Source organism: Taurulus bubalis (genome assembly GCF_910589615.1).
Source record: "Taurulus bubalis genome assembly, chromosome: 7".
Classification (NCBI taxonomy): domain Eukaryota; kingdom Metazoa; phylum Chordata; class Actinopteri; order Perciformes; family Cottidae; genus Taurulus; species Taurulus bubalis.
The window spans coordinates 1893564-1919037 of record NC_136595.1 but is presented as its reverse complement, the minus strand read 5'-3'; the positions used below and the strand labels follow the sequence as shown (position 1 = coordinate 1919037).

The following is a 25474-nucleotide window of genomic DNA, read 5'->3' as shown; positions in this document are numbered from 1 at the left end:
TCAACCGCTTTACCATAAAGTAGTCCATTAAATGACTGTCTTTAACTGTCCTAAAGATGCACATTACGAGAGGAGACAACTCATTGACTAAAGGAAGATTGTTAATTCAATCTTCCTTTAGTCAATGAGTTGCCTCCTCTCGTAATGTGTATTTAAAACACATTTTAACTGGTTCTGGTTGGTGCACATGGTTCTTCTGCTGTTATGTTCTAACATAAATCAGATGACGCCCCACTCTTTTACCAACATACTTTTAGTATTTGGTAAAGATGTTTCCTGTTGTCACAGCAGTGGTTACCGTGTACACAGGAGCCTAACATAGTAAATGTGATGGACTGTACTTGTTTAGCGCTTTTCTAGTCTTCCAACCACTCATCATTCACACACAGAGATACTGAGAGGGAGGAGATACTATGCAAGCAGAGTCAGCAATTATTTTGAGCTGTCGGTTCTGTGTGTGCTTGTTATAATGGACCACAGATACACATCTTTAAACCCTTTTATTAACTCAACAGGTACATATTCCATCCATAGCAGGTTATTTACATATATATAATAAGTCATGGAGGTTATTTCTTCTTCCAGAATTGGCTGTATTTGTCGACTTGGAAGTCATCTTCATACTGGACTGCGGTCTGCTTTTTCGTCTTCTTCACTTCTCTCTTTTTCTGTCTGGCTCGCCGCTCCTCCTCAGACAGCGTGGCCAGATTGACCGGCATCTGTCACAACACACGGAGGAACATGAATAAATGCACATGGAACACGAGTTTGATGATATCATGACTTCTGATGATATCACTTCATTTATCATCAGGAGCACCGCTTCATTCAGGGTTCATACACATTTTGACCAGTGGATTTCATGACTTTAAACCAAATGTCCATGACAAACATTTAGTGAAGTCTGGGTGTAAACAGTAAGAAGTGAGTAAATGTAGTATTTAAACTAACAATGAGAATACAAAGCATACAGTAAACCTTAAATGACTCAAATGAATGAGACAATAGTTTGATTAAAAGAATAAACATTTATATAGATGCCTGTATGTATGCCTGCTTATATTTTGAGTCTTTCTTTTAAAAGCAAATTAATTATTTCAAACTCAGCGTAAACGAACGTCATGAACACATGAATATAACACATTTACATGACTTTTACTAAACGTTGGGGATTTTTTTTTTTTCAAGGACTTTTCCTAAAATCCCATGACCGTAAGAACCCTGCTCATAAAGTCCTCTGTGGCTGAACTTGATCCAGGTCTGAGAGAATAACCCGATGAGGTCATAGTGATGTCATCAGGGTTACCTCGGCTGTGGGTTGAAAACTACAACTTTTATTGAAGAACCCATTCAAGAAATAACAGTGATGACATGTTGGCCTCCAGCTCTATTGGACTATTGTGTTGTTTAAAGCGCTGATGACACACACCGTGGCGTGTCAGTGGAGGCGTACTGACCGTGAGGAGGCGTCGGGGTTCTGGGTACCGGATCTGCACCGTGGACCCGTCGGGCCGGACCAGCATCACGGGGAACAGCCTCTCGTACTTCTGCCGGCCGCAGCGCACCACCGACGTCCTGTTGGAGCCCAGCTGAGGGGTGTGTGTGTGCAGCGAGGACGCGGGGACGAGCACGGGACACACACACCTGTTCACGAGGAGAGGGAGACAACACACACACACGCACGCACACGCAGAGAGCACGAACGAACACACACACACGCACACGCGTACAGTTAGCAGGTAAGAAAACAGTGCCGCCATGTAACGGGTTCTCTAGCATGTCACGGGTTCTCTAGCATGTAGCGGGTTCTCTAGCATGTCGCGGTTCTCTAGCATGTAGCGGGTTCTCTAGCATGTCGCGGGTTCTCTAGCATGTCGCGGGTTCTCTAGCATGTAGCGGGTTCTCTAGCATGTCGCGTGGTTCTCTAGCATGTCGCGGGTTCTCTAGCATGTCGCGGGTTCTCTAGCATGTCGCGGGTTCTCTAGCATGTAGCGGGTTCTCTAGCATGTCACGGGTTCTCTAGCATGTAGCGGGTTCTCTAGCATGTCGCGTGGTTCTCTAGCATGTCGCGGGTTCTCTAGCATGTCGCGGGTTCTCTAGCATGTCGCGGGTTCTCTAGCATGTAGCGGGTTCTCTAGCATGTCGCGGTTCTCTAGCATGTAGCGGGTTCTCTCCTCCTCTACGGACTAGCTGTTCTTTAGCAGACAGCCTTTCTTACCGTGACAAAACGCTCTGCGGTGAACACAGCTTCAGTAAAAACATGTTGGCGGCCATGGAACTCAGACCGGAAGCTCTTACTGCGAAGGGCAAAACTCTTCTTCTTCTTCTTCTTCTTCTTCTTCCGTTTTAAGTGTAGTTTGCGAAAAGGAAGACGCACAGCGCCACCTACTGTACTGGAGGACGAACTGTTCCTTTATCAGATAAAAACAGATCCATGAACACACAACACGGCTCATACCAGCGGTACATGTCAGAAGTCGACAGAAAAAAACTAATAAATATATATAAGAAATTAAAATCTTGTGAACAACATATATATATAATTAAGTAATATATATATATATAATATATATATATATATATATATATATATATATATATATATATATACACGTATATATATATATATATTACTTAATTGCATGTTCTCTCATATTTGTGGTCAAATCTAATAATAATAATAATAATAATAGCTAGGATTTATATAGCGCCTTTCATGAAACCCAAGGACGCTTAACAAAGACATAAATAAACATAACAAATGCAACAGTAGCTAGAGGACATAGGCTTTGGTGAAGAGGTGAGTTTTGAGGTGTTTTTTGAAGGTGTGCAGAGATGGTGTGTTGCGGAGCTCTATGGGGAGAGAGTATTATTATAATAATAATAAATGGCGGTAAACTGTGTCATAAAGGAGCGTAAAGGCCTGACCCTTACTGATATCGGATATCTGTCCGATACTCACTACGATATCAGGGTTTGCCAATTATAACTAACCAGAGACGTTTCCCTGTCTCCATAACCGACTGATTAATAATTAAGCTCCAGGTTGACTGCACTGATTCTCACGCCTGTCAGGTGAACCAGCAGGATCGACTATCAGAGGAACCCAAACAGGACGACCGTGGAGGACTGAGAGTCTGTATCGCTGTCTGGAGGATCTGAACCAACATGTCTGCCGGTCTCACTACAGGTCTGAGCTTCTTTCACTCACGTTCACGCTCTCTCCCGTGAACTATGCTGCTCATACATAGCTTCAGTTTATGGCCGGTTCTGAGCTAACTTCACAACCTGTGACACTCAGACGACACACGAGACAGATGTGTGTTCAAACAGCTGATTCAGCAACTCCTGACAGGAAAGGACATTGTCTGTCTGAGCTTTTCACTACAACACCTGCATAACCATTTCACCTTCAGCCGGGGGTAACCTTAAGCTGTCTGGGGTATAATAAGGAAGGAGGTGAGGTCATCTTAAAGCGTTCTCACTGATGTTCCACTGAGAGCTCTGCACCAAACCTTGTGGTCTTTGTGTGGATCTGCAGCTGGAATATTCCTCTCAGGTTCCCAACAGACACATGGACCAGAAGCATGTGGTTGACATATTTATGTTCTGTTTACTGTTAATGTCCTTAAGTACATTTTAGTTAAATTACTACACACGAAACATCCAGAATAGATTTAAAAAAATCAAAACATTACTCAACTAGCTTCCATGATTCAGGATACAGGAATGCAATTCATCTATAATGTTGTGCACAGTTTATTTATTTATTTATTTTTTTAACTTTTTCTTTTGCATTTTCAACACAACAGAGCAATCCTTGACATTTAAATTAATACACATAATACAATACAATAAATAGTAAATAATCAAAACAGTAGTATTAGTATACATAGTTTAGCTTACAGTATTAATGCTAACCTTTAGATGCATGAACATCTACACCAACACATGCTGTTACATATACACAACCATCCACATACACACCCATATGTACCTTCCCACATGTATGTACTTTCACACATACACTCCACAAGGAGGGTTCAGTGAGGAGGGAGGGGGGGACTGATACATTAAGTTCAATTAAATGATATATGCAGTAAATATATCAAATGAAATGAATAACGTAAAATAAAAGACACTGAAACGAAAGGGAACTGACCTTCACATCAGAGCAGGATGAAGAATAGTGGCATCCTAGTGGTATCCTAGTGGTATTCTAGTGGTGTCCTAGTGGTATTCTAGTGGCATCCTAGTGGTATCCTAGTGGTATTCTAGTGGTATCCTAGTGGTATCCTAGTGGTATTCTAGTGGTATCCTAGTGGTATTCTAGTGGCATCCTAGTGGTATCCTAGTGGTATTCTTCTAGTGGTATCCTAGTGGTATTCTAGTGGTATCCTAGTGGTATTCTAGTGGCATCCTAGTGGTATTCTAGTGGTATTCTAGTGGCATCCTAGTGGCATCCTAGTGGTATCCTAGTGGTATTCTAGTGGTATCCTAGTGGTATTCTAGTGGTATCCTAGTGGTATCCTAGTGGTATCCTAGTGGTATTCTAGTGGCATCCTAGTGGTATCCTAGTCGTATTCTAGTGGTATCCTAGTGGTATCCTAGTGGTATTCTAGTGGTATTCTAGTGGTATCCTAGTGGTATTCTAGTGGCATCCTAGTGGTATCCTAGTGGTATCCTAGTGGTATTCTAGTGGTATCCTAGTGGTATTCTAGTGGTATCCTAGTGGTATACTAGTGGCATCCTAGTGGTATTCTAGTGGTATCCTAGTGGTATCCTAGTGGTATCCTAGTGGTATTCTAGTGGTATCCTAGTGGTATTCTAGTGGCATCCTAGTGGTATTCTAGTGGTATCCTAGTGGTATTCTAGTGGTATCCTAGTGGTATCCTAGTGGTATCCTAGTGGTATTCTAGTGGCATCCTAGTGGCATCCTAGTGGTATTCTAGTGGCATCCTAGTGGTATTCTAGTGGTATCCTAGTGGCATCCTAGTGGTATCCTAGTGGTATCCTAGTGGTATTCTAGTGGCATCCTAGTGGTATTCTAGTGGTATCCTAGTGGTATTCTAGTGGTATCCTAGTGGTATCCTAGTGGTATTCTAGTGGTATCCTAGTGGTATTCTAGTGGCATCCTAGTGGTATTCTAGTGGTATCCTAGTGGTATTCTAGTGGTATCCTAGTGGTATCCTAGTGGTATTCTAGTGGTATCCTAGTGGTATCCTAGTGGTATCCTAGTGGTATTCTAGTGGTATCCTAGTGGTATTCTAGTGGCATCCTAGTGGTATTCTAGTGGTATCCTAGTGGTATTCTAGTGGTGTCCTAGTCGTATTCTAGTGGCATCCTAGTGGTATCCTAGTCGTATTCTAATGGTATCCTAGTCGTATTCTAGTGGTATCCTAGTCGTATTCTAGTGGTATCCTAGTGGTATCCTAGTGGTATTCTAGTGGTATCCTAGTGGTATCCTAGTCGTATTCTAGTGGTATCCTAGTGGTATCCTAGTGGTATCCTAGTCGTATTCTAGTGGTATCTTAGTGGTATCCTAGTGGTATCCTAGTGGTATCCTAGTTGTTTTCTAGTGGTATCCTAGTGGTATCCTAGTTGTATTCTAGTGGTATCCTAGTCATATTCTAGTGGTATCCTAGTCGTATTCTAGTGGTATCCTAGTGGTATCCTAGTGGTATCTTAGTGGTATCTTAGTGGTATCCTAGTCGTATTCTAGTGGTATTCTAGTGGTATCCTAGTGGTATCCTAGTCGTATTCTAGTGGTATCCTAGTGGTATCCTAGTCGTATTCTAGTGGTATCCTAGTGGTATCCTAGTGGTATCCTAGTCGTATTCTAGTGGTATCTTAGTGGTATCCTAGTGGTATCCTAGTGGTATCCTAGTTGTATTCTAGTGGTATCCTAGTGGTATCCTAGTTGTATTCTAGTGGTATCCTAGTGGTATTCTAGTTACCGTTTCTTTTGCACCAGAGCTCTGACTTCTGTTGATAAGTCATGGGAGTCACAGATGAATTGTTTGAAATGATTCAATCTCCATCTCCAATCTCCCGTAACTGGTTCACCCTCCTCCTCCCTGCTACTAGATCTGCTGTGAGGGAAAACCATCACTGGTTTGTTTCAGTCCCGGCTCTCCCAGCACTGAGCTGAAGGTCTGAGTCAGGCGGCACAGGTCACTCACAAGTTCCATGTCATTAATCCACCATTCAGTTGAATCTTTCCCTTTTTAGAAGTGTATTACTGATCAATCATGCAATCCAACGCCCTGTAATGAGTGTTCAGAGTTATTGTGTTGGTTGAAGTTGTGAAACGATGCAGCGTGTGTTGGTCGGCTGATCAGGTTGATACTGTTGGAGTTCATTAGCCACTGGGTGACTGACTCGGTGACTCAAGTGACTTCTTTACTGAGTGACTCGTAGAAACCTGAGTCAGTAAAAAGAGTCAAAACTCATTGACACACATTTACTGGGAATTCAGCCCCACTGCTGACATTCCTTCTTCCTGTACCGCCTTGTTGAGTTACAGTTTATACTTGTACTTTGTATACATTGTACTTATATCTCTGTGTCTGTGTGTGTGTGTGTGTGTGTGTGTGTGTGTGTGTGTGTGTGTGTGTGTGTGTGTGTGTGTGTGTGTGTAGCTGCAGGCAGCAGCTCCTCAGGCTTCACCACTGCAGCCGCTCCCAGCAGCGGTGTCAGTGTGCATGCTGCTGACATCGCCGTGGTGGCCGTCTACTTTATCTTCGTCATGGTGGTTGGGCTCTGGGTAAGACCTGGAAGTGGCTCAAATCAAGGAACACTTGCACCTACACTAGCTTCAGGTGTTCATTATAGTGTGCACGATAGTGTTAAAACCCTGAGAACTTACACTTAAAAGTGCAAAACTCAAAATTATGATCATGAATACATCATCAAACAACTATTCTATGTAACGATGTAGTAGAGATCCAGCCGTGTGGGATGTAATCAGAGCTTCTCCTTTGTTTACATAGCCGGTCCGCTTGCGGGCACGTGTATGCACGTGCATGCTCGTGCATGTGTGCCCCCCTGGCTAGCTACTAACCGCCACTCTGCACTGTGGTGACAGAGCGACAACGGCGTCCCAACCCTATGTTTGCACTGTTAGCGCTGTTGGCATTGTTAGCTGCTAACCAGCTGCTCAGCCATAACCATGTTGAGAGCCGTGTGGAGGCAACCCCTCAACCATAGCTTTGATGAGAGCTCATTTCACAAAGTGAAATATATTTAATTACTATTTTTGGATTCCACAAATGCCATTACAGCATCCTAAACATGACCAGAGGAAATGCTAAGGCCTGGAAACTACCAGGTACCCAGGAGGAGCTAGCTTACGCTCTTAAAGTGGTTCTTCTTCTCATCCTGTGAGAAATGAGAAAGCTTTACAGAACATGAGCCCGTGACATTGCTTCAAGTCCTTTTCCAGATAGCACGTTTCTGCATCTGCTGTTTCTGGACATGGATGTTGGATATGTCCTTCATCACCCGGTGCTACCTGAAATGTGATTGCTCTTTAATGAGTCAGTATGTGTTGTATTCATTCCTTTGAGTATGCAAAGAGTACATCATGTGGGAGCCCATTGTGATTGTGAGACTGCATGAGAACTGATCTCTACCTCTTCCTCCTCTACAGTCTTCAGCGCGGGCCAATCGCAGCACGGTGAGAGGCTACTTCCTGGCTGGCCGTTCAATGACCTGGTGGCCTGTGAGTAGCAGACGTCTGACTGGCCTGCATCATGCTCTGTTCTCCGTTCCATAAGAACACGTGATGTATGTCACATACGACACGTCTTTGTCAACACGTTGCTCTGTTTTGGATGAAGAATCACAGAACCGTTATTCTGACCGTAGTGCAGGAGGCAGTACGTATGAGATGCTTCAGCATGGAGGTCAATCTTGAGCTTTATTAACGGGATGAATAACAAAGTAGTGTTTTTATAGATAGGTCAAATCCAAATTGGCATTCATTTAGTCAAAGAAAAAAACGCGTCTTTATTATTCTGGGCTGTGATATATTGACTTTTCACAATGCCAACACTTGATGAACAGGGTTTCCTGAGCTCTTCAGCAGGTCCCGTGTGTTTACAGCTTGAGACTCAGACGTGCGGTGTCAGGGAGACACTCAGTCTGCTGCAGTTTCTTTGCAGATCAATTTCTCCCATTTCCCACAGTCAAAAAGTAGAGGGGAAGTCTTCAGTTATATTGACTTTTGTGCAATTTCATTTATCGGCAGAGGGAAAGACACATTTTATCCTGGACCTTCCTCCTCCTGGTAACGCTCAATTGCAATGTTTCTGCCATCGAGTCCCAGGTTTCTTGACAGCTTTGTCTTTTTATGATCGGCTAATTGGGCCTAAATGCATTACATTACATTTAGCTGACGCTTTTATCCAAAGCCACATTTTTGCTCTATACACCGTAGACACAGAGACGGGCAATTTAGGGTTAGGTGTCTCAAGGACACATCGACTAGAGGAGCCGGGGACTCGAACCACCGATCCTCTGATTGAAAGACAGGCACGCTAACCACTGAGCCACAGTCACCTCTAAATATAAAGATTACCGGTTACACATTGTTCTGGGTATAAAGCCCACTAACAATGACACCATGATACAAGGGCTGTAATCTAAAGCGCTGTATGAACTCAACATTCTGGTTCGATGGATGAAAGCTGTTGTTGTGAATGTGTTTCCAGATCGGAGCGTCTCTCATGTCCAGCAACGTCGGCAGCGGCTTGTTCATCGGTCTCGCCGGAACCGGAGCGGCAGGAGGAATCGCTGTTGGGGGATTTGAATGGAACGTAAGGAACACGTCTACCTCTTCTTTCTCCTCATCTACGACCATATGGTTCATACTGTAAACACAATATACACTCAATATTTAGTGGATGCAGCGTTGGCAGCAGTTGCAGCCTTGAGTCTGTGTGAATAGTTCTCTAAGAGTTCTCTATCCTGTATAGCTTTGGCTCTATTCTTGGGCTCAACAAATCTTCCCCAAAGCTTTTCCTTGTATCATCTTTAGAGCACGACAACGTGCCTGTTGCTCTACGATGTGTGCAGAGTTTGGCTCTCATCTGGACCTTCTTTCAGAAGGGCTCATAACTCTTTACTTTGTAAAGTGTTACTCTTTGTTAGAAAAATGTACTCGACACCTGGTGGTAAAATCATTGATCAGGACATTTATTTGAGCAGAGAAGAATTACACAACATGGTATGTGAATTGCGTATCCTGGAAAGCTCAATGAACTGAATTGTAGCCTCTTGAATACATTGATCACACGATCACTGAGGCCCTTAGGACGTCTTCGGTCTCATCCCACATGAAGACACCTTTGCATAGATTGGTCTGCAGCAATGGTCACAAGACAGGCAAGGTTCTGTGTGTTCTTTAAACAGAGACACCAACCCGTCTCATGACCCTGGAGACCAATCCAAAGGCCTTTAACGATTCATGATTAATAAGCAGAACATATGATTATTAATATAACAGTGAAACAGTAACTGATTAATAGTAAATATGTTTTTTCTTCCAACACTCTTCTGATATGTTGTGGTTTTTTATGCCTCGACAGTCTGTAGATTTTGTGGGAACCCTGAAAAGAATTTGTCATAAAGCCCTCCTGGACTGAAGGATGAACTGATTATAATTTGGTGGTCAAAGGTCAAAGTTAATGTGACCTCATGAAACATGTTAACGACAATAGCTGAAGAGTCATATGCTGATAATGAATATCTAACATGATAAGATGAACGTGACCTGTTGATTGTGTGTGTGTGTGTGTGTGTGTGTGTGTGTGTGTGTGTGTGTGTGTGTGTGTGTGTGTGTGTGTGTGTGTGTGTGTGTGTGCGTGCCTGCAGGCAGCCTGGGTCCTGGTGGCTCTGGGCTGGATCTTCATCCCCGTCTACATCTCTGCTGGCGTGGTGACGATGCCTGAGTACCTGGCCAAGCGCTTTGGAGGCCAGAGGATCCGCATATACATGTCTGTGCTGTCACTCATCCTCTACATCTTCACCAAGATATCTGTGAGGCACACACACATACACACACACACACACACACACACACACAGCACTGTTCACGGTTCTTGAACAACATCAGCGATAAACATCAGTTCTGACAGTGATACATGTTTGTTGGCTGAAGTGAAAGTTTTTGCCTTTGTGATCGATGCAGTCGAAGACACAGTGTGTGTGTGTGTGTGTGTGTGTGTGTGTGTGTGTGTGTGTGTGTGTGTGTGTGTGTGTGTGTGTGTGTGTGTGTGTGCGTTTCTGTGTGTGTTTCCCAGACAGATATATTTTCGGGGGCCATGTTCATCCAGGTGTCGTTGGGCTGGGATCTCTATCTGTCCACAGGCGTCCTGCTGCTGGTCACTGCTGCTTACACTGTGGCAGGTAAACACACACACACACACACACACACACACACACACACACACACACACACACACACACACTTCTTTGTCCTATGACATTATCGTGAGCTAAAATAAAGATTGAGTCTGCTTAGCAAGGGTTGTTTGCAAAATTACTTTTCTTGCCTACATCGCGTATTGTCTGTGTGTGTGTCTGTGTGTCTGTGTGTGTGTGTGTGTGTGTGTGTCTGTGTGTGCGTGTCTGTGTGTGCGCGTGCGTGTGCGTGTGTGTGTGTAGGTGGTTTAGCAGCAGTGATCTACACTGATGCTTTCCAGACTGTGATCATGGTTGGTGGAGCCTTTGCTCTCATGTTCATAGGTAAGTCACACACACACACACACACACACACACACACACACACACACACACACACACACACACACACACACACACACACACACACACACACACACACAGAGATAAGTACACGTGAATAGAGACAGTACCAGTCTACTGAAGTCTGTGAACTTTAGTTCAGAAAACTACAAATTGTGTCAACAATGCTGAAGCATTACGTTTTGGAATGCCTGATGATCACTGACATTTTGCTTATGATTAATATCGCCGAAGGAACATTTGCATGTCCATCATCTCACAGAATGAACACTGACTCCTCCCAGTTTCCTCTTCCTGTGAAGGTGATCAGTAACATTCCCATTCATCCTGGAAGCATTTCATGAGCAAACTCGTGATAATATCAACCACTTCTAGCGTGAAGTGCGTGTGTTTGTACATACAGCGTTCTCCAGAGTGGGCGGGTATGAGGGCCTTGTGAGCGGTTACATGTCGGCGGTTCCCTCGGTGACCGTCGCCAACACCAGCTGCCACCTCCCTCGCAGTGACGCCTTCCGCCTGTTCAGGGACCCCGTGTCCGGGGACCTGCCCTGGCCCGGCCTGGTGTTTGGGCTCACCGTACTGTCTACGTGGGTCTGGTGCACGGATCAGGTGACTTTACCGGCACGAACAGGGCATCAGTTGTCATTTTAATGTGTGTGTGCAACTCTTTTTGTATCCGTAGAACGCTTTACATTGGATTCAAACCTTTTTAAAACCCACCTATTTTTAGGCCCTTTCCTTGAAAATGTCATACCCAAACTAAAAAGGGTGTTTCTCTGCAACCACTAGGGCTATTTGAATAGTGTTGGTGTTATAGTAAAAGGTACGCATGTGAGATTATGTTCAGATGTGTAAATATCAGTCTAAATGTTACTGGTAACCCAAATCATAACACAATATGTGAACATTCTCTAACCCAAATCATAGCTCAATATGTGAACATTCTCTAACCCAAATCATAACTCAATATGTGAACATTCTCTAACCCAAATCATAGCTCAATATGTGAACATTCTCTAACCCAAATCATAACAATATGTGAACATTCTCTAACCCAAATCATAACAATATGTGAACATTCTCTAACCCAAATCATAGCTCAATATGTGAACATTCTCTAACCCAAATCATACACAATATGTGAACATTCTCTAACCCAAATCATAGCTCAATATGTGAACATTCTCTAACCCAAATCATAGCTCAATATGTGAACATTCTCTAACCCAAATCATAGCTCAATATGTGAACATTCTCTAACCCAAATCATAACACAATATGTGAACATTCTCTAACCCAAATCATAGCTCAATATGTGAACATTCTCTAACCCAAATCATAACACAATATGTGAACATTCTCTAACCCAAATCATAACACAATATGTGAACATTCTCTCACCCAAATCATAGCTCAATATGTGAACATTCTCTAACCCAAATCATAGCTCAATATGTGAACATTCTCTAACCCAAATCATAGCTCAATATGTGAACATTCTCTAACCCAAATCATAGCTCAATATGTGAACATTCTCTCACCCAAATCATAGCTCAATATGTGAACATTCTCTAACCCAAATCATAGCTCAATATGTGAACATTCTCTAACCCAAATCATAGCTCAATATGTGAACATTCTCTAACCCAAATCATAGCTCAATATGTGAACATTCTCTCTGCAAAGGTTGACTTTGATAAAGTGAAGCAGAACAAAGTTACAGAGGGTTTAGAACAGAGAACATTCAGGCGAGGACCCATTGGGGCCCAATAGCCCCAATGGGTCCAATGGGCCAATTGGACCCATTGGGGCCCAATAGCCCCAATGGGTCCAATGGGCCAATTGGGGCTATTGGCTATAGGCTATAATGGCTATTGGGGCCATTGGGAACACTGGGGCTATTTGAATGCTATTTGAATTTTCTCATGTACCAAACCACATATTTCACTTGTATATTATTTATGTTGTTCAATACATCCAAATACAGTTTTGGGCATTTTTTAATTCAATTAAAACAAGCTGATTTACAGTTTTATATAACAATCGCTCAGTCTGCCCCCCTTAGGGGCGATTGTTTTTTTCAGACTCTATACAACCAGAGGAGTTGCCAAAAAAGGAGTTGCCCCCTACTGGCCATTAGAGAGAATGCAAGTCTAACACACAACCACAATGGTTCACCTTTCAGACCCAGCGGTTCCCTCCTGGTTAGGGTTGGGTTAAAAGAGAGGTGGTCTAGGGGTATTGGGGTTAAGTATTTAGTCAACGAGGGTCCTCCCGCGTATAGAAAGACAACATGTGTGTTTGTGTGTGCAGGTTATAGTCCAGAGGTCTCTGTCAGCCAAGTCTTTGTCTCATGCCAAAGGCGGCAGTGTGTTGGGAGGCTACCTCAAGCTGCTGCCCATGTTCTTCATCGTCATGCCCGGCATGATCAGCCGATCACTGTTCCCAGGTCAGTCTGTTGGACTGTCATGTCCAATTCTTCTGTATGTTCATGCACATGCTTCATTTGGATTTGATCATTAATACTTCCTTAAGAGTTGTTGTGTTTGAGATTACAAAATCTACATCACTACAACATGTTTTAAGTAAAGTGTGTGTGTGTGTGTGTGTGTGTGTGTGTGTGTGTGTGTGTGTGTGTGTGTGTGTGTGTGTGTGTGTGTGTGTGTGTGTGTGTGTGTGTGCAGATGAGGTAGGTTGTGTGGATCCAGCAGTGTGTCAGAGTGTGTGTGGAGCTTCAGTTGGCTGCTCCAACATCGCCTACCCTAAACTAGTGGTGGAGCTAATGCCTGTGGGTGAGTCACACACACACACACACACACACACACACACACACACACACACACACACACACACACACACACACACACACACACACACACACACACACACACACACCTCATGCTCATTGTAACTTACCTGGGCTCGGTCTGTTATTCTATATTATATTTATTCTATATCCACACATAATAAGCTGTATATATTTGAATGCCTATGAAAACAAGACGAACAATAAGACGATGACATTTGCTCAAGTCATCAATAGATCTTTTAGACTATCAACGTCATAATTCTGTAACAATATGGATATTGTTGACTTGTCTCACCGCATCGTGTCCTGTTTGACAAACAGAATAGATAATAAAGACAATAAAGACAACATGAAGACAACACAGCATTGGACACTTGGAACAACGAGTCTCCAGTGTGTGATGTTGAGTGTCAGTTATTACAGTGAAATCAATAAGGACAACAATAACTGTGTGAGGGTGCGACACATATATTTCTGATGGAGTCCACAGAACGGGAATACTTGTGAAAGGTTTTAACGCCAAAAAATTCATCAGCAAATATATATATATACATACATTTTTCCGCTTTGAAAAGGCCTGACCCGTCATCATGACTCAGCAGGTACTGATACTCAGCTTGACAGGTCCACCTGGCTGATCCTTCTCTCTGTGCAGGTCTGCGCGGGCTGATGCTAGCAGTGATGCTAGCTGCTCTGATGTCCTCTCTGACCTCCATCTTTAACAGCAGCTCCACTCTGTTCACGCTGGACCTCTACCACCGAGCCCGGCCGAGGGCCTCGGAGAGGGAGCTCATGGTGGTTGGGAGGTAGGGTCCTAAAACATGCCCCTTGATGCGAAGCTCGGATTGGAACATATCACTCAGACGGACTTGATTTGGAAATGAGTAGAAAACCCAAACAAGAGAACGCTCTTCGTCTCTCCGGTTTCAAACCCCAATGTTCCCACTCTGAAGGAAACGCTGGGGCTACTTTGTTCGCATTCGCAGAAAGGGTCTGGAACTGAGTTCCAAGCTAGAACCAAATATCAAGAACCAGTAAAAAAAACAGTGGTTCTGCTTATCGGTCCCTAAACAACACATTGGCCAACTGATACCTGATTTCCTTCACTGTCTATAAACCTGTTAATGGAGTCCAAGCCACCATTGCTGGACGTTCTGTGTTCTGCAAGAACAGTGGGGACTCGCTAAAGGTTCAAAGAATGTGTACATACATTTGATAACACCGTGTCACTTTGTACATACACATTTATATCGACTAAAATGTATCACAAGACGATTCTTTTATTGGCTATTTTAGTGTGTATTCATTCACACATTTAAGAAACCTGCTTCATGCTCACATGTTGGTGGGAACAGGGAACAGTGTCCTTCAGCAGGAAATCAGGATTATTCCGATGGGGTTCTTTTCTTTGCAAAGTGTTTGCTCTACATCTATCCAGGGAGTGTCTGATTGAGGAGGATTGATCCGTTTTAATATGTATTTGAGTTGGCTGGTAATGAAGAAAACAAACTGGATCCTTGGAGAGTTTCCTGGAGAGTCTGAGGAGTGAGCTGACCTGTGATCATGGTGACATAACACAAGATAGGTCATTTTTATGTTGGCTTCTGTTCCTCATGAATGATCAACCCAGTACCACAATTCATACTTCTATCCAAACTGTATACATAAATATGTTACACTCCTATGTCTGACTGCTGCTAAACACAGAACGATAGTTTTTCTTAAAAAACATCCTATTCTTAGGCCTCTGCTGGAAAAAGTCATACAAACTAAAAAGGGTGTATCTCTGCAACCACTAGGGCTATGTGAATAATGTTGGTGTTATAATAAAAGGTACACATGTGAGATTTAGTTCAGATGTGTAAATATCAGTCTATATGTTACTGGTTAAGAGTAAATGAAGATGACACACAGAAATAAATGAAAAGGTTTCAGGTCCGCCTATAAAGAAATCACTTTCAGGATGATTATTTCTGTGAAATGATGCAGCTGGAAGGTCCAACTCTAACCCAAATCATAGCTCAATATGTGAACATTCTCTAACCCAAATCATAGCTCAATATGTGAACATTCTCTAACCCAAATCATAGCTCAATATGTGAACATTCTCTAACCCAAATCATAGCTCAATATGTGAACATTCTCTAACCCAAATCATAACTCAATATGTGAACATTCTCTAACCCAAATCATAACACAATATGTGAACATTCTCTAACCCAAATCATAACACAATATGTGAACATTCTCTAACCCAAATCATAGCTCAATATGTGAACATTCTCTAACCCAAATCATACACAATATGTGAACATTCTCTAACCCAAATCATAGCTCAATATGTGAACATTCTCTAACCCAAATCATAGCTCAATATGTGAACATTCTCTAACCCAAATCATAGCTCAATATGTGAACATTCTCTAACCCAAATCATAACTCAATATGTGAACATTCTCTAACCCAAATCATAGCTCAATATGTGAACATTCTCTAACCCAAATCATAACAATATGTGAACATTCTCTAACCCAAATCATAACAATATGTGAACATTCTCTAACCCAAATCATAGCTCAATATGTGAACATTCTCTAACCCAAATCATACACAATATGTGAACATTCTCTAACCCAAATCATAGCTCAATATGTGAACATTCTCTAACCCAAATCATAGCTCAATATGTGAACATTCTCTAACCCAAATCATAACTCAATATGTGAACATTCTCTAACCCAAATCATAACACAATATGTGAACATTCTCTAACCCAAATCATAGCTCAATATGTGAACATTCTCTAACCCAAATCATAGCTCAATATGTGAACATTCTCTAACCCAAATCATACACAATATGTGAACATTCTCTAACCCAAATCATAGCTCAATATGTGAACATTCTCTAACCCAAATCATAGCTCAATATGTGAACATTCTCTAAACCACATCATAACTCAATATGTGAACATTCTCTAACCCAAATCATACACAATATGTGAACATTCTCTAACCCAAATCATAGCTCAATATGTGAACATTCTCTAACCCAAATCATAACTCAATATGTGAACATTCTCTCTGCAAAGGTTGACTTTGATAAAGTGAAGCAGAACAAAGTTACAGAGGGTTTAGAACAGAGAACATTCAGGCGAGGACTCTAACATTTGCATTGGGACATTTCACTTGTATATTACTTATGGTGTTCAACACATCCAAATACAGCAGTTTGGAGTTTTTTTTTTCATTAAAACAAGCTATGATTTACAGTTTTATATAACAATCGCTCAGTCTGCCCCCCTAGGGGGGGATTGGTTTTTAATTGGTTTTAATATATATGTTGTCTCAATGTTTTAAAATCTATTTGCACTATATTATCTGTATTCACTTTATTTGTTGGACAAGAGAGACACGTTTTTTCCATTCCTCTGTATGTTTGGTACATAAAGCTGACTTTTGACTTTTTGACCTTTTAAATATGTGATGCCGGGCAGCAGGCGGTGCTTCAGCCTCCAGCTCCCGTGTGTCTGTACGGACCGGCAGTCTCCCAGAGCTGGGCCCTGTTTCTCGTACCTGGCTTACTGAGTTAGCGGCTAATTGTCAGGATAAGATGACGTAGGTCAGGCTTTCTCGGTTTCTGGAAGCAAGCTTAGATAAATCACCATAGCAACACATCCAAAAAGTTAAACCTGCTCCCGGGCAGGCTTACTGAACTTCACTGGATAAGCTGGACACTCCCACGGACAAAAACGGCAGCTTCTTCCTCATTGATGAAGGAGCGATATTAGTTATATTAGTTTTATAGGGAGAGAGTTCTTTCAGATCTCCAGGATCCATCCTTTACATCATCATGACTTCCTGTACGGCGATATAGATTCTGCCGGCAAGAAATAATTTATTTAGAGAGCTTCTCGAGCCGCGGACATTGATCACCACAGGCGCAGCTGATCGCCGTCTCAGACACAGACTATCAGCCGCTGCATGCCGCTGTTCTTAAGTTTATTTAGCTCTTAAGAAACTGATGGATGTGTTGAAAGCATCATAATTATATGACAGTGTTATTAGTACACCATACATATCATTATTGTAGAACATGATTAAGGTGATCGTGATGAGAATACAGAGAATCACACACAATTTCCGCCCATACACATATTCAAGCTAAATATACACATATTTAGTACATGATTCATACGTGCATCCAGTACATATATCCTCATAAGTGTATATTTATTCGTAAATATAATCTGATTGATTTGGGTGATGAAGCACTTCAAATTAGCCGATACATTTTCCCAACACTGACGCATTTAACTTGTCTGATATATTTGTGACGCTTATGTCTCGCAGAGGGGGCGGAGTTAAAGTTGCGTTCACGGCAACAATGTTGCAAAAACGTTGGAATATTCGCAACGCGTTTGCTGTGAATGATTAAGGTACTGACTTCCTCATATGCCTTCATGATCATCTCCTGCTTCTCAGCAGAGAAATAAAAAGAGGTTCCTCTGAGTTTATTGTCCATTGTACTGTTAGAACATGGTGGTGTCAGTGCTCCATTATTATCCTTCTGAAGAGGAGCGGCGCATTTATCCAGATGACTGACGTCTTCTAGAATTAACGAGACGTATTAGCGCGGATCAGCCGTGAAGAAACCCAGATAGCCTGATGTCAATCATCTCGCTAATTTAAACTGGAGATTAGGACATTTGCTTGACTTTGGTTAGCCAGGTACGAGAAACAGGGCCCTGACGTCAAACTACGTTGTGTGTTTCCAGGGTGTTCATCCTGGTCTTGGTGTGCGTTAGTCTGTTGTGGATTCCGGTCATCCAAACAGCCAACAGTGGACGTCTGTTTGATTACATCCAATCAGTGACCAGCTTTCTAGCTCCGCCCATCACCGCTGTATTCATAATGGCTGTCTTCTGGCCACGCGCCAACGAGCAGGTAGGTCACACACACACGAACACACCTATGAAGGACCAGACCTTGTGAGGAAGAGGTTGTATGTAAGACTGTATGCAAGGTTGTATGTAAGACTGTATGCAGTCATGAGAGAAAACAGACGTGTCCAAAGGGCATTGCAGAGGGAACCCTACAGGAACACTGGGAGAGCGGATGTGTTGGTTCATGCTTATTCATTGTGTGTGTGTGTGTGTGTGTGTGTGTGTGTGTGTGTGTGTGTGTGTGTGTGTGTGTGTGTGTGTGTGTGTGTGTGTTTGTGTGTGTGTCTCAGGGTGCATTCTGGGGTCTGATGGCTGGACTGGCGGTGGGCCTGAGCCGCATGGTCCTGGAGTTCTCCTATGAAGCCCCGTCCTGTGGGCAGCCTGACGGCCGGCCTGCCGTCCTGGCTGACGTCCACTACCTGTACTTTGCTCTCATCCTATTGGCTCTCACCGGCCTCATCATCGCTGCAGTCAGCTTGGCCACCGCCCCGATTCCTGAAGAACACGTAAGGACCCGTCTTACATGGAGGGCTCCTCGGAGCTGCTGCTCCTAGTGAACATCATGTGCGTGAGCTGGAGTTTGAACGTCACCGTCTTATTACACGACGTTCATATTGGACGAGTCAAAGCCGACACCCAGCTAGTTATGATCAAAATATGGTATAAAAGTGATTTTTTTTGACAATGCTGAAAGAAAATGCATATAAATTCATATAAATAAATAAAGTATTAGAACTCATTTGGGGTTCATACGACTACTTGAACACAGGGAAAAGGTGCTTAGAAGTTAAAGCGCTGCAGGAGCAAACGTACGGTGGCCCTGAGAGCTCAAATCAAGAAAACACAAGCAAATCAAGAAACCTTCTCAATTGGAAAGTCGCAGTATTGCCCTCTTTGTTTGGTTGAGATACAGTTCCTCTGGTTCCTCTGCTGCTCTCGTCAGACTGTGAGCCCTCTCTCCTCTCTCCTGTGCAGCTCTACAGGCTCACCTGGTGGTCCAGACACAGCCGGGAGCCTCGGCTCGACCTCACAGGTCCCCCGGTGACCTCTGACCCGGTGACCTCTAACACCGGCCTGGACGCCGAGCGCCCGCCCCAGTCCTGCTGGCTGCGAGCGGCCCTGAGGCTGTGCGGGCTGGCCGGCCCCGGCTCGGCCCCGGCGGCTCCGGCGGCTGCAGGCGGCGAGCTGGACTCCCTGCAGGAGACGGCGCTCTGGAGGAGAGTGTGCGACGTCAACGCCCTGCTGCTGCTGGCCGTCAACGTGTTCCTCTGGGGATATTTCGCCTAATAACTTTATCGGTATCGGTAAGGTCACGGTGATGTACGGGACGGCGGCTCAACCAATCACTGCTGTGCTGGATCTGTCTTAAAGCGACACACAGGAAACACATTCAACCTCGTCAAGGTCTGCAAGGGACTCACAAGCCGGGAGAACGTGTCTCTCTCCCTGAGGGACATCTATTCAGAGACCAACTACATGAGAATGAAATGGAATGACGCACCTTTTATAGACTTTTCATAAGTCTGTACCTGAAGTCTCATCGTCTATGTGAGCGAGTGGAGGGAAGAACATCTGGTGACATGATATACATCTTATCATAGAAGAGCTGTGTCTTATTAGTGTATGTTCTACATCTCACCATGTTGGAGTCCTTTCCATTCCATTACGTAACGTTGAGTCCTCTCTTTGTCTCTGTTGACCAACATGTTGAATAAACAAGCGGGCCGGCCGGGTCTTCTGGTGCAGTTTGCAGGTTCTCCGTGTCGTGTGGGTTCCCTCGGGTTCTCCGGCTTGCCGTAGCTGTGAGTGTGTGTCCTGGTTGTGTGTCTCTGTGTCCGTCCAGGTGAACAACATGAGCTCTGCTCCTCCTTTTGTACATAAGAGGAACTGGGAAAGCAAACGTTACTGTTCCACTTTCTATTTTTATATAATGTTCCCATTTACATTTCCAGTGATGAAGTTCTTTACAGCGTTAAGTTGAGTCTTCAAAGCCTCATCTTCAGACTGGATTAGTTGATGAAAACAGGATGAGATCATCACACTTCCTGTTACTGAACACAGACGAGGCCTTGATGGTTTTAAGTCTGTTGCTTTTATTTCAGAAACACTTATTGGGACAGTCAGCCGACAAAGTCATCAGATTATTACTTTGTAGAAGTTTGACAGGTTCTCTATAGAAACACGTTCATGGAGTCTGTTCTTAAGTCGTTTGTTACCTCCAGCCTTTCACAAGGTGAGGTCACGTGAAACACAATTAAAGAAATGAGACAAACATCAAAGTCTGTTTTCCAGAATATGGCAATGAAGTGTTTATTTTGTCTTCTGTCGACAAAGAAAAAGAACTTTACAAAGAAACAATTCAACACCAGACAAATGTTTTCATACCGCAGCAGTCTGCCGACGGAGCCGGCGGGGAGAGGGGTGCTACTGCAACAGTCGACAGGGAGCTCCCTCTTTGTGGAGCGAGACGACGAGCACAGAGGATCAGAGAAGACGTCTCGCCTCGCTCACACGGGACGCTTCAGTCTCATCCTCACTTTAGTCTCTGGCTCGTCTGGAGAAACTAATCTGATTACACGTCTACGTCCTTCCAGCCGTGGACGCGAGGGTTCAATACTGGACAATAACTATTCCTAGCACTGGAAATGTTTTGGGGGCTTTCAGCCACACCTCATGGTCTTCATCAGCGGATGGTTTTTGTTCACTTGCAATGATTATTTAGAGTCGGACTAATACTGGAATGCCAGGCATTCTGAAATGTACTGCATCCACTGATGGCTGCAGGAAAACAGACAACAACGTCGACCGGGACTCATTTCACGTCAACTCAAACTATGAATGTGTTTTTGTTGACACTTTACTGCCAACAACTCGCCAGCGCTCTCTGGTGGCCACGCAATGCAAAGGCAACCACGTGTCTAAATAATATCTCAAACGTTTTGGGACGACTCATGCTCGGGTTTCACCCAAAAAGGTCCGTTGGGAGACGTTCCGGAGCCTTTCAGCTGCGTCACATGATCTTCCTCAGCAGACGGGAATACTTCATTTAAACAAGGTGGATCGACCGCTGAGGAAGACCGGATTTAAACAGAAAGCCCCAGAACCGCTACTAGAGGACCCTGCTGAGCAACGTCTCCGCCAATCTCTTCCAACACATCTTTGGCATGTCTACTGCGTTCTCTGGTTGGTTGCCGCACACAGCGAGACCATAAGAGAGGGCTTATCGGCTCAATGCTGCTTCATGCAGATCTGCATGAAGCAGCCACAGAACCTTGTGATTAATACTTGATACAGATTCCTGCACTGTGGTTCTGGCAGAGCAGTGACCCAGACATGGAACGTTACGCAACGGCGGTTCAGAATGAGCACATGATTCAGCACATTGCTTATAATGACATATAATGTCGTAATAATAAACGTGATGTGAAACCCTGGAACCCAGCGACTGCTCTGGTCATCACGCACACGGACACTGGAGGAGTTCACATTATTTTGTCCACGTATGTGCATGTGTGGCTGCAGCTCGTCGACGACAGAAGGAGACGTGCTTGTGTTCTTTCTGTTCGGTTCCTATGACATTTATCTTTGGTGAAATGAGAAGAAAGCTGGGTTCTCGTTTCACACTGTGTCTGCCTGGATATGGTTCATATAGTGGGGACAAAACTCCTGTTCTAATCTCTTGTGAAAAAGAAAGAAAGAAAAAGAACTCAAGGCACAAACAAATACTGCAAAATGTAATAGAGGACACGGCTCTGGGGACTTCAGAGACTTCAGGTCGGTGTGTGAAGAGGAGGAGCTCCAGGGTGCTCCTGCACCACCCAACACCTCCTCATGATGGGAAACGCTCCTCACATGGACTCATTCAGAAGATGGGTTTCTTTTTCTTTTTTTGCAACTACCAAGACACAAAAGCGTGTTCTTGTAGAACAACGACTGAGAAGCGCGTCGTCTGCTTCACGGCAACTTTAAAATCTAAAAGACTTTTTTGCAAATAACTATTTACATTAGACGCATCATTCCAATCTAAAAGCCTTGCGTGTTGCTTGCTTAAAAAACTGCCATTGAAATACAACACTATCATCAATCGCCTGCACCCAGAATGCATCTGTGAAAAAAACAATTGGATCACCCAGGTTTGCTCTTTGGAGGAAGAGTTGGAGGACGTCATTGAGATGAATGTTCTGTGTTCACAGCTACAAGTGGCGAGTGGCGATGTGTTTTACAACAGTTCATATAGTCTTGAATGCAGAGTTTGATTTTGAAAGAGATGCTAGATATTTTGTGGTTTAGTTTTAGAAATTGTGTTTCAGCAATTGCAAAAAAAACTAGAAACAGAAGAAACCGAAAGCCCAACGACGAGTGAAATAAACCAATACTTCAGGACTTCTGGCCTCAACTTCTGTTGGAGGAAAACTCATCTGAATCCCAACCAGCTGATCCCCGGAGTCGGGGACATGCGATGAAGAGAGCCGCTGCGTATCAATAACCCTCCAGCTCACTGATACAGGCAGATCAGCAACAGCATATGCTAACATGTGGCGCTATGCTAACACAAGGGACCCGTCCGCTAAACCAACATCCCAGTCCCCCAGACAGGAAGTAGTCTCATTCGACCTGCTACGAAGCGCTGAAGCTCTGTGGATTGGAGCAACCTCTTAAACTCTGTCGACGCATACAGGTTGATATGACGAGAGAAGGGGTGAAGTCAGGATATATCTAGCGCGGCTTGAAGACGGCCTTTCTCCGGCTTGCACTGGCGGACATAAACTTCAAAACTGCAGAAACTAAATGAAGAAACACGACTCTGGCCACTTCACACCTGGAACCTGCATCGTCCTTCAAGTACTCGAGGAGTTAAAGGAGTTCCTTTAAACTCAGCCTGTATTCAATGAGTCTCAGATTAACTTTACGTCCATCTACTAACTGATTAATGGACCATTTGTTTCATCTCTGAGAACAAATGCTCATCACTGCTCATCTCATAAGGACCATTTAGTAGCTCCTCTGGAGCTTTCAATTATTTCACACGATCTTTAACAGCAGCCAGGTTTTGCATAGGTTGTAAATTTGCTGTCCACGATCCATCTATCGATAAGAGACCGATAGATGGGGTAAAGTCCATCCGCTGATGAAGACCATGTGATGAGATCAAAAGCCCCTGAATAGCTATTAAATGCTGGAGCTAGGAACCCGTCCGTTGGTCTGATTGGTTGGTCTGTAGACGAGGGTCCCTGCAGCAGTCACACGGAGACCCTGTAGTTCTGAGGTTCCTCTGTGTCTTTGGTCTCCAGAGGCTCACAGTGTACCGGGCCTCATAGTCCAGGCCCCATGATCCGGGCCCTATGGAGCGGGTCCCATGGTCCGGGCCCCATGGTCCGGGCCCCATGGTCCGGGCCCCATGGTCCGGGCCCCATGGAGCGGGTCCCATGGAGCGGGCCCCATGGTCCGGGCCTTATGGAGCAGGCCCCATGGTCCGGGCCCCATGGAGCGGGCCCCATGTACCGGGCCCCACGGTCCGGGCCCCATGGAGCGGGCCCCATGTACCGGGCCCCACGGTCCGGGCCCCACGGAGCGGGCCCCATGTACCGGGCCCCACGGTCCGGGCCCCATGTACCGGGCCCCACGGTCCGGGCCCCACGGTCCGGGCCCCATGGAGCGGGCCCCATGTACCGGGCCCCATGTACCGGGCCCCACGGTCCGGGCCCCACGGTCCGGGCCCCATGGAGCGGGCCTCATGGTCCGAGCCCCATGGTCCGGGCCTCATGGTCCGGGCCCCATGGTCTGGGCCCCATGGAGCGGGTCAGAAATGGCCAGAGGTGGGACTCTAACGTCTCAGGTCATCGTGCCAACACACAACTACTCATTGTCAAATTCAAAACCTAGAGGTCTCAACAGTGAACACCAGAACGTCTGGTCAAAAATAATCTGCCTACTCGTCTCTCTATCAATATAGTGCTCAAAGCTTGAAGAAAGTTAAACTTCTCACAGCGCGTGCCATTCAAGAACAGCAGTTCTCTCATTCTGGCTTCTGCCTCTAGAGAACAACAACACTACGCCCAGACAACCCCACGCTGCAGCGCACGGTACAGTACAATGAAGAGCTTTATCACATGGTCCAGCAATAAATCATCAGAATAATACAAAAAAAACAATATCTAAAAGTAAAAACACATCCGAGGCAAAAGAAATATACACTCTCACGTGAGACTTGGCCACGCCTCCTCCTGAGGAGCAGAGCTACTCTTTTCACACAGTGCACCTCAAAAGAAGAAGAAATAAAGCACAACAAAAAGGCAAAATGAATAATATACACATATCTAACTGATGAAATAACTTATGTTTAAATGTTTGATATGAAAAGAACAAAAATCTGGTAAACAAAAATAAATTAAGGCATGCAAAAGATAATGTCAAATCTTAAGATTTGGATACTTCTGGGTTGTTTTTTTTAAGCCAAACATCCTATAATGTTAGAAGATCTTCCCGTCCACGCACTCTTATTAAGTCCTTAGAACGAAGGTAGCTGCCAAAATAAAATTCAAACCCACTGGAATATCACTGTAGTGCGCCCGAGCATTTAAAGGCCCATATTTACATACTTGTGTTCTGTGTTCGAGCTTTAACGAGGCCGATATTTACATACATGTTCATGCGGATTCAGCAGCAGTGCAGCAAAAAACAAGCAGCAAACACTTTGAGTGACACGGACAGGAGTGCTCCTTCCCGAATCAAGAGGAAATAAATACCACGTATCAAAAGAATTAATCATACAAAAAAGAAAGAAAAGAAAAACGATAAATGTACATCACAAGCGCCAACCTCGCTCAGATCCCTCCGTTTAAGAACGGGAATACGGCGGCCTGACAGAAATGATGTGTAGAAAACAAACGGTAGCAGAAAGTGAGGCGCGCTCGCCCGCCGGCTCGTAAGGTGACGGTGAAACATCGGAGTGA

The 25474-nt window shown here is 44.2% G+C and overlaps 2 protein-coding genes across 2 annotated transcripts; one reads left to right on the top strand and one right to left on the bottom strand.

The window, feature by feature from the left end:
• Nucleotides 1-501: 501 nt before the first annotated feature.
• Nucleotides 502-2289, bottom strand: mrpl55 (mitochondrial ribosomal protein L55). The gene is made up of 3 exons (XM_079220669.1): nt 2219-2289; nt 1458-1644; nt 502-719 (listed from the first exon to the last, which is right to left on the bottom strand). The coding sequence occupies exons 1-3, from the start codon at nt 2272-2274 to the stop codon at nt 570-572; spliced, it is 393 nt and encodes a 130-aa protein (XP_079076795.1). The 5' UTR covers nt 2275-2289; the 3' UTR covers nt 502-569.
• A 4363-nt stretch (nt 2290-6652) lies between these two features.
• On the top strand, nt 6653-19808 carry slc5a9 (solute carrier family 5 member 9; the record flags this gene model as incomplete). The annotated part of the gene is made up of 13 exons (XM_079220666.1): nt 6653-6766; nt 7652-7723; nt 8715-8819; nt 9877-10041; nt 10305-10410; nt 10669-10749; nt 11171-11376; nt 13081-13216; nt 13452-13559; nt 14232-14382; nt 18354-18522; nt 18812-19027; nt 19497-19808. Exons 1-13 carry the CDS (start codon nt 6749-6751, stop codon nt 19806-19808), a joined length of 1845 nt encoding a protein of 614 aa, XP_079076792.1. The 5' UTR covers nt 6653-6748.
• Between the last annotated feature and the right edge of the window lie 5666 nt (nt 19809-25474).